Genomic DNA, 13022 nt, shown 5'->3' on the forward strand with positions numbered 1-13022 from the left:
AAGTTAAAAAAACTCAAACTTTTGCATAGATTTTTTTGTAACAAATTCTTACTATAAAGATTAAATCTTAACTGTTATTTCCTGTCATGTGAAGTCTATTAAGTCTCTGATGATTCACAAGCAAGAACAAAAATAAGTAACACTCTTAGTTCTGAAGTATATAGACAATGAATATGCATAGTTTTTTTTAAAGTATAAGGGGTATGCATCAGAATAAAAATGCAAAATGAAATTAAAAGTACACGACTTATATCATCAAATACTATCAATCACTACATAATTAGAAGTGTTAAGAAGTTGGCCAAGCTATTTCAGAATAGCTAAAATAAATAAACAATAAGAGAGCCAGCCTATTGTTCAGCTACTCAGGTCAGGAAGTTGGAGCACAATCATTCTAAGTCCAAACTAAAAACAATATAGAATGAGTGATAAAGATAGTGTGTGGGGCAAGTAGACACAAGATCAAAAAAGAAAAGAGAAAGGGTTAGGAAGAAAAAGAGGGGAAACAAAAAAAAAAAAAAAGAATGAAAACAAATGGGCTAACTAAATGTCTCTGAATCAAAGACTTACATTCATGACTATGTATTTGGTTCCAGCAAGAGTTTTATAAGCATTCCATCAAATACTACATGTATGTACTTATTTAGCTAGTCTAGAGACTGATCCTATGTCATTGAGCAGTCTAAATGTCTAGTTCCATTCTAATTTTTCCAAAAAGAATTACATTTTAAAGAACATAAGATAGTAGATTTTTTAAAAAATGACCAGTATACTCTTCAACTCCTCAGTGACTTTAAGCATCCCAATGACACATAGTAATTATAGTTGTAAATTAATCAAGACATGTATAAATTCTGCTCAGATTAGAAAGAAAAAAAGAGAACACTTGTGAATGAAATAATATCACACAGATCTACTAGCACTACAGTGGTCATTAAAAATAAATGTTTCAACGAAAAAACACTAAAGAATAAAAATTTACCATTTGCTACTGACATAAAACACCTGGAACAAACAATGTCCACAGTCATAACTTACCGTTACAGATTTCAGTGTCATGCCATGGTAGGTGCCCATAGTATCGATCTTAAAGCCTTCCGTTTCTACAAAGACAAAGAGTCTACTATGATTTGTGTATTTCAAGACAGATTAAAATGTCTATCACAATTTACATTACACCTAACATAATACTATACAGCTTATCAAGTATTTCTAAAATTAAAAATTTTAAGACACTTGCAAAAACATATTCAATAAATTTCAAAGCACTTATTGCACAGAATCTAGTTCAGATTATCTTTCAAATTTTGTTTCTAAGGAAAAAAAAAAAAAAAAAAAAAAAAAACCACACCAAAGACCTAGAAAGAAGGCTCAGCAGTTCTAAGCAGTAGCTATGATTGGAAAAAAAATAGTAAATATGTAAAATTCCCAAGCCCCACAATCAGCCCACAAGTACTTTAACTTCAGTGTCAGGGGATCTGATCCCCTCTTCAGGCTCCATGAACACCAGGCACATATGTGGTGCACAGACACACATATAAGCAAAGTATCTATATACATAAAAATGAAATAAAATAAAAAACATAAATGCTAAATAAAATACTTATAGTGCCCTGATTTTTACTACTAGCTGTACCTTTAAAAGCTTGTAAAGTAGGAAGTTTATAAATTACAAAAACTTTTGTTCCAATGTTTAACCTAAGGAATGTATTGTTAAACACTGCAGAAACTGGTGCTGCTCCTGCTCCCTCTCTCCCTCTCTCCCTCTCTCCCCCACCCTCTCTCTCAAAAGTAAACATTTAATTCTACACATACATAGCAATTTATTTTTCACTGCTGTGTTTGACCTTGTTATGGTCAAGCAATGGCAGTCAATTTGAGTGTTTGATAGTATTTTACCAATGAATGAATGATATAAACATACTATGTGTTACTGAAATAAAAACATGCACTCCTTAAATTTCATCAAGGTTATGTGGCTATTAGTTAAAATTTTTTAATTGAACAATTGTTTTCATAGTTTATGTTATAATCTTATGAAAGATCATGTAGCAAGTATTTTTGCAAACTACAGACCAGATGCCTTTCTGTCATCTGTAAGATTTTGTAGTTGTGGTGTAGAAACAAGAAGAATCTATGTGTATACTTGGAGAATCTGAAGTTGGTCCTTACAGGATTAGATATGCTACAAATAGCCTTATGTAATTCAAAGCCTTTGTATTCATCCAGAACACCAAGGTGAATGCAAGAACAAACCACTGTCTTTCTGTGACACCCATCTACCTTATCTGGTACATAAAGTCAGCACTTACAATTTACTGCAGCAAAACAATACATCCTTTTAAAGAGTTGCCCAGAGACTTCAAATTATACAGAAAAAAAGCGAATGTTCAGTTGTTTCTATCTCAAATCTTCCTGAGGGCAGACAAGTTGAGTGAAGAGCTCAGGAGAAAGAGTAAAAGTTTACCTCACTAACATCCTAATAAAGAAATGGCTTGAAATTCTACTAGGTCCACAGCCAATGAGGCTGTCATAAAATGAGCTCTCACTTTGCTGCCAGTCTATGCCTGGAGCGTAACTATGAATGCACACATTTCACAGTTAGGGAAATTTAACACATGACATTGCATTCCACTTTTTTTATATCCAAAACTAGCATCAATACTAGCAAACAGTTGTTTATTATATTATCAAATATTACACTAGGAACTTCATCTTTAGCACCAAGTTTATCCCCAAAGTATAATTATAAATATTTAATTAGATACGAGGTAACAGAATACAGTCAAAATAACAATAAAATCTACACAAAAATTAACTGAGACACACACAAACCATCTGGATCCAGAATCAAAGATACTAACAAATGTTTAACCAATTTTGTTCTACAAAGTCCAAACACGATTTTTTGGTGTTGCGGGATGACCTCTGTCAAAACTACTCATCTGAATTGTCAGCTATAGATAACACATGAATAAATATGACTAGGTTAAGCAACAACAATAAAAAAAGAAAGCTTATTACAAAAACAGATGACTGAACTAGATTTGTACTACAGAAGTTACCTGGCAAGCCTTATTCATTCTTTTTTTTTTTTTTTAAATATGAGTATACTTCAGACACACCAGAAGAGGGCATCTGAACACACTACAGATGGTTGAGCAGTCAATGCTCTTAACCACTACCCATGTGAGCCATCTACCCAGCCCTGAAAAGCCTTATTCTTAAATATTGCACTTTACTGCCACTATGATTAGACTATTTAAGTATGACCATGATTAGAAGATACAGGATAAGCAACTTACCTTCTTTTCCTTTGAATCTTTCTTGGTCATATCTGTTGTAGGCAGCTGGAATAGGCTGTTTTGTACGCAATGTAGGATCCTAGGGGGGAAAAAAAAAAGAGTTGCCAGTTAATATTTTTAAGTATTATTTATTTAACACTCATAATTAAAGCCTGATAGGGACATTTATAAAATAATTGTAACTATAAATACTGCACAGAAGACAGAATATAGTAAGTAGACTACTTACATTTGATGACTACAAATCAATATTCAATATTATATTTGCTGCCTGACCATTCCACCAAGCAAGGTGGCACACACCTTCGATCTCAGCACTCAGAAGGCAGAGGCAGGTGGATCTCTGTGAGTTCAAGGCCAGTCTGGTCTACAAAATGGATCTAGGACAGCCAGGGCTAGAGAAAAATCTTGTCTCCAAAATGAAAATGGCCATCCCTACACCTGGAATAAAAACAATTTCAAGTATGCTTCTATCAAAACTGCAGAAATAATATGGTAAGCTGATGCATTTTAATTGCTTAAATAACTTCGTGAAATAATATTCTCTCCCTAATGGTATCTGAACAAAGTGACTTATAGACTAGCCGGGACTCAGAGAAAGAAGAAAAAAATTGTAATAAGCCAACTAGAAATATATCTAAGTATTACCAATAATTTAGCATCATTAAACATTAGGTGCGAATGACCTCACAAATAAAATTGCTAATAACTTTAAAAGCTATGTTTAGCACTCTCAATTATTTTTCCAAATTGTATATATAAAACTGAATCAATTTGAATTGTACTTTTTGCCTTTCTTAAGTCTTGAGAAAGACAGCAAACCAGAGGGTATTTCTGTATTTCAATGAAGACTATATGTCATGATGAATGTAGGGTTTGAAGTGTTCCAAAGGACACCTCACATAGTGAGTCAGTCAGCCATCAGAGGAGCTAAAGCTGAGGTACAATCAAAGGACCACACATCAGATACAAAGGAAAAACAGACAGACCAAGATGAATGGTCAACAAAGACATCAAACAAGAGGCCCAAACTGGAAGGTCACATGACTTCTATTTTTAAGAATTTTTACAATTTTCTCAACTAATAAATAGGCCAGCTATGGTTAACCTAAAATAATTACTTAGAAAGCTTTTCCTAATTAACTCTTTTTTATACTCTTGCCCATGTATTTCTCAAGACACCCAAAATTACTGCAGAAATAACTGTTAAAAGTGGAGAGGGTCTTTATATCCTTCAAGTATACTGAAGTAACAAAACTTTACAACAGACTGATGTAAAATGTTTAAGATATAAACATTACAACACTAAAATACAAACACAACTGGCACTTTCTTAAAACAATATAAGCAGATTCTTACCACAGGGGCTGCATTTGGAGCTGGCCGTTGTTCAGGGGCACGCCCTTCTTCTCTGGCTTTTACAGATTGAAGAATTGCAAAAATATTCTTTGAAAAATTCTAAAACGTGAAAAGATTCTAATTACACCCAGCATACATGTGCAAAGGCTTATCCATTCACTGATTTATATTGAAACTTTCTTCCTAAGTTTTCCTAATTCATAAGGTACTGTAGTTGCTATGATTTGGAAATGGTCTGTCTCCCAAACATTCCTATGCTAGATAGCTATTCCTAAGCATGGGAATGTGGAGGAAGAGGACCTTTAAAAAGTGTGACCCAATGACAAATAATTATGCCATTTGGTAACTGCTACCAGAAAAGATTGATGCTGGACATGAGTACTTAATTTCTCTGTGCTGTTACCAACAGATGGAGCTGTCCAATCTTCAAGTAGCTATCTCCAAACGAGCTAAATAAGTATTTTTCCTCCTCACTCCTGATGCTAGGTCCGCACAAGCAGGTGTTCTACATTAGCCTATATCCCAAGCCCTAACCATCTATGAAGCTCCTACCTTGGGTATTTGAGTCAAAAGAAAACAAGGTGATACACAATTACACATTTAAAAAAAAAAAAGTCAACTACTGTGAGTGTAGCTATTACAAATCATACTTAAAACAATTAAATTCAATTTATATTATTCTGCATCTACTTAACTATATAACCAAGAAAAAAGTAGCATTTAAATGTAACAGATTTGTTTCAAAAGGGACTACTAAATCCTCAAAGTGTAACAAATTCAAATTCCTGTGCTATAATCAGATTGCCACAGACTTCCTAAAATCAAAGGTTACAGACATCAGTAGGAGCCACTGTACATTTTTCAAATCTGGAAAGGTAGAAAGTAATCACATATAAGCTTGTCTATGAATATCTAACACTATCGACTTAAGTAATTACTGCTCCTTCCTTTAAGAAATAACCTTCTTTGACCCCTGATACATTGTTCTCCCGAGTTTTCACCTAATGACTAACAGTATCCCCAATAACTAGGAATATTCTAGGACTCTATCAATCATCCAATGATTTAATATGTGAGTATCTACTGTAAATTACCTTAACTGACATGAAAATCCAATGATAATCAATGAACACATAGTTCCTGCTCCCTTCAAATATAATACAATTCTCTTCTCTAGAAATGAAGCATTCTAGGGTCAGCAAGGTAACTCAACAGGTAAAGCATTTGGAACACAAGCCTTCCTCCCTGAGTTCAATCATTAGAACCTATGTAAAGGCAGAAAAAACTCCACATTATTCTTCTTTGACCTCCCCATTTGTCTATTGTAAAATTGTAAAATTGTGCACATGCATGTGTTTGGTGTGGTGTGGTGTGGTGTGTGTGTGTGTTTGTGTGTGTGTGTGTGTGTGTGTGTGTGTGTGTGTGTGTGTGTGTGTGTGTATTTTGAAAGAAAGAAAAATCTGGGGGCTGGAATGATGGCTCAGTTACGAGTATGGTTTGTCATCCCAGGTTCAGTGGCCAGCACCCACACAGCAGCTTACAACCATCCAAAACGCCAGTTCCAGGAGGTAGAGGAGCCCTCTTCTGACCATCTAGGACACCAGGTGTGTGCATATATACTAACATACGTGAAAATAAAACACTTATACACATAAAGTAAAAATAAGTCTTTTTAAAGAAAAAAAATGTGCTTACTTGTCCTGCTTTATCATTCTACCTTACTGGTTTTTACTATGTAAATCTCTCTCACCTTTGCTCCTGTTTTCTTCCTTCCTAGTCCTAGCATCAACCTCACCGCCTCACTGCACTGCGCTGAAATACAGTTTCCTCTTTACTTGGATAAGTTAGCTCCCCTTGCTAAAAACCTACCTTACTCTGCATGCCATTACTCCCTGTACTAGAGTATCATCTCTGCGAGGCTAAGGACCTCAACAATCACTGCCTACTTTGTGCATATTAAATATTATGCAAAAAGTATGTACAGAAAGTTAGTTTAAACATTAACTATATACCACTAGTATAATTACTATTATACTACCTATGACACTAACTAGTTCCTATTCTTTACAGCAGCAAATACAGATCTCAGAACTACTTTGCCATAAGGCTTAAGTTAAAATGAAAATTTATCATACTAAATATTAAAACTGACACAATTTTTTAAATTAGGAATTTCTTTAAAAAACAAGAAACAAGATTCTATGTAAACATAATACATCTTATGAAAATTTCTAAAATATACCCAAAAAGTAATAAAACTAAAGCTTGCCGTTTTATTAAGTATTTTACTATCTGCTTCCTAAATGACAGCTGTATTCTGATATCCACTTCTACATATCTACCGTGCTAGTGTGTTTGGTGAAAGATATGAAGAAAATCTAGCTCCAGACAGTATCAGTAGAAGCATTAAGATAACTTTTTAGATAGCTGAATATATTCCTTTTTGCTATCATACCAAAATAAATGCTTCCTAAAAGATACTGCAGGTGGAAACCACATCCATAAATACTCTGCATTACTATTTTAAAGTTTATCATTCTATCTGTACTTTATATGAAATTTTCCATTCATCCACTGATCCTCAGTAAAATATCCATCACTGGATATGCAGTTATGCATACACTCCACACTAACACACTGTATTATTCAACATTTTAAAATGTCATTTGCTAATGCTTTTATGTGTATTAAATCAGTTAATATTATTTACAAGAATCTCATCAAAACTGTCTATGAATTAGAAAACTGGAAAAATTGTAGCAGAAAGAAACTTTCAAAATTTTAATTTTCTCAGGAAAACTCATGTTTTATCACTGGAAACAAATATGGCCAGCTGCTTTTCCTAACTCTTTCAAGAGAAAGTCTATAAATACAAAAGTCTAAAAAACAGACATTCAAATAAAATGCAATGGTTTCCTCTTTTTTGAATTTCTCCAAACCACAATACAAATATTGTTCCACCCTTTTTTTTTATGATCTATGACTGCCACTGGACAGTTTTTAATGTAAGAACAGGATCCACAGAATAAAATAACTAGCCTTGATGCTTATATTTATTATCCTAGTTATTTTCACTCTTTTTTTTTAAGTGTGCAGGACTACTGTTCCATCTAAATTCCATTAGGTATCGTCAAGGACCACCCTTTGATTAAGGTTAAACCTGGTGAACAGAGGGCACCCAGTAATGTTGGGTGCCCCTGCTTTGACTCATGCCAACTAACAGCAGTTTTAGCAGCCATGGCTTCCACACCATTTTACTGCAAACATCAGAACTGGGCCAAACACAGATGAAATCTCAGTCCTACTGCTTAAACAAGAAAATCAGATCACTTTTAAAGTGATAAAACTAAATGAGAGACATAAACTCTAGAAGAATCGATCCAAACAGCATCAGCAAATTTTGTGTGCAAGAATCACATGTGATTATCTGCTTTGTACAGATCTCTTTACATCAATGATTCAATAATAAATTACTTTGATCTAAAAATATCCTCAAGCTGTATGTTACAAAATTTATTCTCAATACAGTATTACTGAAAGTTGAGATTTTAAGGAAGTGACATTAAAAAAATGGATTAAGTGCAGACTGAATGGCTTAGTGATTAAGAGTCATTTTCTGATAAAATAATAAATTCAGCCCTCTTTTTTTATTCCCTCTCTCTCACCCATGTGATACCTTCCGCCATTTTTGATGCAGTAACAAAGCCCTCATCAGATGCAGTTCCTTGATCTTGGACTTTCCAGCCTCTAGAATGGTGAACCACAGAAATGTCTATTCATTATAAATTACTCAGTCTGTGATACTCTGTTACAGCAGCTCAAAACAGAATAAGACATAATAATTTAGTGGCACAGAAAGTTCTGCTTGTTACAAATTAGACTGTGATATTCTGTTACAGCAGCTCAAAACAGAGTAAGACATTTAATATAATTTAATGGTATTATAAAATCAGGTTGCTTTAACTAGAGTATACTAGCTGTATAAGAAGAATAAGAAGTTGGAACTTTCTTTTTCCCTAAAATTTAGAAAATAAAATTCTGATTCTAGATAATAATGAAGGTGAGTCTCAAGTCTACACTAGGCCAACGCTGCCAAGCCTAACAACCTGAGTTCAATCTCAGGAATCCATTTGGGGAAAAGAAGTGACTCTCACAAGCTGCCTTCTGACCTCCACATGTACACTGTGACAAATGTACATGCACACAGAAACAAATTCCAGACTTCAAACTCCATACTCCTTTTAAGTATCTATAGATATTTTTAGTTTAGCAGATGAAAACTATATATACACCTAGAGATAAGCAATCAAAATGTTTAATTTTTACCTTTAAAATGTTAACTTTATTTTTAAATGTTAATATTTATAAAAGCAAACCTTGCTTCTAAACAATGTTAATAGTTTGCTTTTTTAAGATTCAGTGGTACCATCATTAAACTATAACACTCTTAAACTGGTACAATCCTGCCACCTAGAGTTGACAGAAAAAAGCTCATATCAACAATTTAAAATGTTAATGTTTTAGAATTTAAAAACTGTAAGTTTAAGACTAAGTTAAAATAAACTTTAAAAAAAAAAAAAAAAAAAAAAAAAAAAGCCAGGCATGGTGACCCAGCACCCAAGAGGCAGAGGCAGAGGCAGAGAGGCAGGTAGATTTTTCTGAGTTTGAGGCCAGCCTAGTCTACAAAGCAAGTTCCAGAACAGCTAGTACTGCGCAGTGCGATCCTGTCTCAAAAAACAACACAAAAAAAAAAAAAAAAAAAAAGGAACTAATAAGTCAGTGGTAATCAAGTATTAGACAATGAAAATGAGAAGAATATAACTGCAAATAACAAAAAAAGAAAAATTAATATTTATTCATAACCTCACATTTCTTTGTATATTTTAAGCTCTGGAAAATGGTCTTTTTTCCCAATATGTAGAGGGCACATGCACCACAGTGTAAGTGTAGGACTAAGAGAAAAACACCGTGGGTCAGTTATGTCCTTTCATCTTTGCACAGGTTCTGGGAAGCAAAGGCAAGTCAAGAGACTTTTATGACTAGTCCCTTTATTCTTGTACTATTGGAGAGTGCTTCTTAAAATGTAAGATAGTCAAAGTACAAAGTGAATAGAAATAACTTTTTTCCTTACACCCCTTTACTAGTAATCTTATTCCTAGCAAAATGGCACAGTAAGTTAGAAACTAAAGTCCCAAGAGTATTCTACAATCAAAACCACTGTACTTAGTAGGCAAAGGAAGGCCCAAGCCACTGAACAAAGACCCTACCTCAAAAAAGCCCAGAGGGTCTCTAAACAAAGTCTTTCCAAAATTAGGGTCAGTTTCACAGTAATCTTACACACTTTCAAATGTCTCTATCAAACCACATTGTTAGCAACTATGCATCAGTGGAAAAATCAACATCTAAGAGGAAAAGCCCACACAGGGAAAAAATATGTTCACATAACAGAACCGATTCATCTTTAAGAGATCTGCTAACATAATAGAGCATCTAGTTTTAAATTTTTTTAATTTTAAACTAACGTGCATAATGTGTGTGTGCATGTGCATGTATGTGTGTGTGCGTGCGCATGTGTCACAGGCCTATAGCATGTGCACGGAGATTAGAGGAAAACTTCCGAGAGAGAATGCTCTCCTTCCACCTTTACATGGTTTCAATGAGCCTCAGATTGCCAGGACCCCATCCAAATTCTTATATTTCAAAATTTAAAGTGTGTGCATTTGCTCAGAAGGAGAGTGTTAAAGAATTAGTCTGTAGCTGCACAAATATAGATAAGTAAGACTTAAAATAAAACTTGAAAGTATTCATAAATTTTAAATATGCCTATGCCACTTTAAAGAATGAGTCATATTTCATTACCTTCCCTGTGCTCTGTAAGATAGTTGTTCTTGTCCTCCACACTCTCTCTCTGCTGACAATGTCTCTGGTCACATCTACCTCAGCATCCACAAAACTCCTCTGTTTAAGGGCAGTTATATCATCATCTAGATCAGTCTTGATAGTAGATCTTTTCTTAGCCATAATTTTCGCTTTGATTGCAGCAATTTTTTCCACTGACATGGCTTCAGACAAAGACCTAAAAGTAATTTATTTTTTAAATTTCACAGCAAAGATTCCTTTGGTACAACATATACACTGTGGGAGAAAAAATAAAACCACTGCACCTGGCAATAAGCTTTTCTATAAAATAGTGCATTTGTTATTTTATAGTCACACTGAACTTTTACATGTAACAAATCATACAAATAATACTCTTAAAACCAAGTTAACAATTTAATTTTTATTTTGAGTATGAATACTTTTCCTACATGTACAACTGTGTATCATTTCTATTCCTGGTGTTCAGAAAGTCAAAAGAAAGCATCAAATTCCCTGAAACTGAACCTACAGGCAGTTGTAGGCAACCATGTTCACGCTGACAATCTAACCAGAATCCTCTGGAAAAATGGCCAGTACCCTCAACCACTAAACCATCTCCCCAGCCTTGAATTGGTCACTTCTTTAAAATTAAAAACAATTATAAGATACCTTGCTTTATTTTTAAATCTCCCAGGTAGAGAACTAAATAGTGAGGGTTTCTGCTTATGTGCCCTGAGTCTTTACCACTGTATCTACACCTATACTTCTCTATAGATAATTATACACAAGCACATAGCTCAACCTGGGATGGTATGAAAAAATCATTCTGCTAAAAAACTCAAAATTTAGGTTTTTTTCCATTAAATCTATTTCAAGGTTTTAAAGCTATAAGCTATATAAATAACAAACTATCAAAAGAAACTTTATATGCCACAATCATCCTTTTCTAGAAAACAAAAACATGATTAAAATTTCATTATAAGAAAATTCCAAGTTAAAAAAAAACCACATACTGAAATAAATGTATTTGAACAACTTTTATGTCTTGATTTACTTGATTCTCAAACAGGCAAAAAGCACAGAGAAGCTATGCTTTCACAATAATAAAAGACTTTGAATATTAAAAGTAATTTCATGAAATGATCATCATAGGTACAGTCTTATTTTTAAAACACCTTTGTTTAACAAGAATGACACAAATAAAAATTACAGTATGCAGTGCAGAAAAGTACACTTCTTAGTGCTTTTAATTTCCTGGTGTGTTTCTCTTTAGGACTCAGAGACAATAAATCAGCATTCCAGAGACTGGAGAGATGGTTCAGAGATTAAGAGAATTGGCTGCTTTTGCAAGATCCCTGGTTCATTTCCCAGCACCAACTTGGTAGCTCTCAACCATCCATAAATCAATTTCCAGGGGATTATGATGCCTTCTGACCTGTGAACACTAGGCAGGTGGTACACAGAAATACATGTAGGCAAAATAACTGTACACATAAAAAGTAAAATAAACCAATCTAAAACTTAAAAAAAGAAAAACAGCAGCCCAGGAATTATCAGTTTTAAAAATTATATTATTTTAAATATATTCATAACAATCTTCATAATAACTCTCTAACAGGAGTAGCAAAAATTCTTATCTAAAGAATACAAAAAAAAAAAGAATAAAGTACTTACAAAAAAAAACTACAAAGTATAAAGAAAAATAAAAGAAAATTTGATGAAAAATTAATTTAAAATTCTGGTCCCATAGTAAAGAAAGAACCTCTTATGGAACCACATGAGGAAACCACCCAGCTAAGGACTTAATCAGCACTGAAAACGTGCCATATGTTTTTGTTACATGAAATGAGAAAAATTATTCAACAGTAGGTGAGAACTGGTAACCCAGCTCAATAGTACTGTCTTTGCGTAGCATAAAGGAGACTATATCTTTAACTGAGACCCATAAAAATTCAGAACACAGGCCAGCAATATAGTGGATCATAGGAACTCCACCAGCACAGGTAAGGGTCAAGACCTTGCAGCAACAGCTAACCACATAATAGAAGAATCACTAACACAGGGTGACAAAAGGCAAAACGATGGAAGAATATATGCTGGTCTGCCATCTGAAATGTCAATCTGCTTTCCAACCAAGCAAGGGCAGTACAAAACGAAATTATGTACTTAATCATCAACATTGAGGGAATCTGGCTCCAGTAGCACTGTAAAAGCACAAATATTTCCAAAGAAATTCTAGATATGGTCTCTCCTACATCCTGTTCTCCTACTTAGATCTTAATTAGTATACCATGGGCGCAGATTAAATGTTGTAATTTAAAAAAAAAAGATTAGACATGTGCTTGTTTAGTGGACTGTCTTCAGTACGCCTACAAAACGCAGGTTTACAGTTTACAGAAGCCCTGTCTTCTCAATGGTATTTTAAAAATAAAATTCTCACTTGATTTGTGATGTTACAGGATACTATAAATGAATTACCAAAGGTAATATATTTGCTAT

General features: G+C 33.9%; 1 protein-coding gene across 1 annotated transcript in view; it reads right to left on the reverse strand.

Moving 5' to 3' along the window:
* Positions 1–13022, reverse strand: part of CDC73 (cell division cycle 73) — an 86244-nt gene that overhangs the window by 54367 nt on the left and 18855 nt on the right. Inside the window, exons 7-10 of the mRNA XM_080918467.1 lie at positions 10524–10740; positions 4665–4763; positions 3306–3384; positions 1039–1103 (exon numbers count right to left, since the gene is read on the reverse strand). Coding sequence (XP_080774593.1) covers positions 1039–1103; positions 3306–3384; positions 4665–4763; positions 10524–10740 — 460 coding nt within the window. The remainder of the gene's footprint in view (positions 1–1038; positions 1104–3305; positions 3385–4664; positions 4764–10523; positions 10741–13022) is intronic.

The sequence above is a fragment of the Micromys minutus genome (genome assembly GCF_963924665.1).
Source record: "Micromys minutus genome assembly, chromosome: 6".
Taxonomy (NCBI): domain Eukaryota; kingdom Metazoa; phylum Chordata; class Mammalia; order Rodentia; family Muridae; genus Micromys; species Micromys minutus.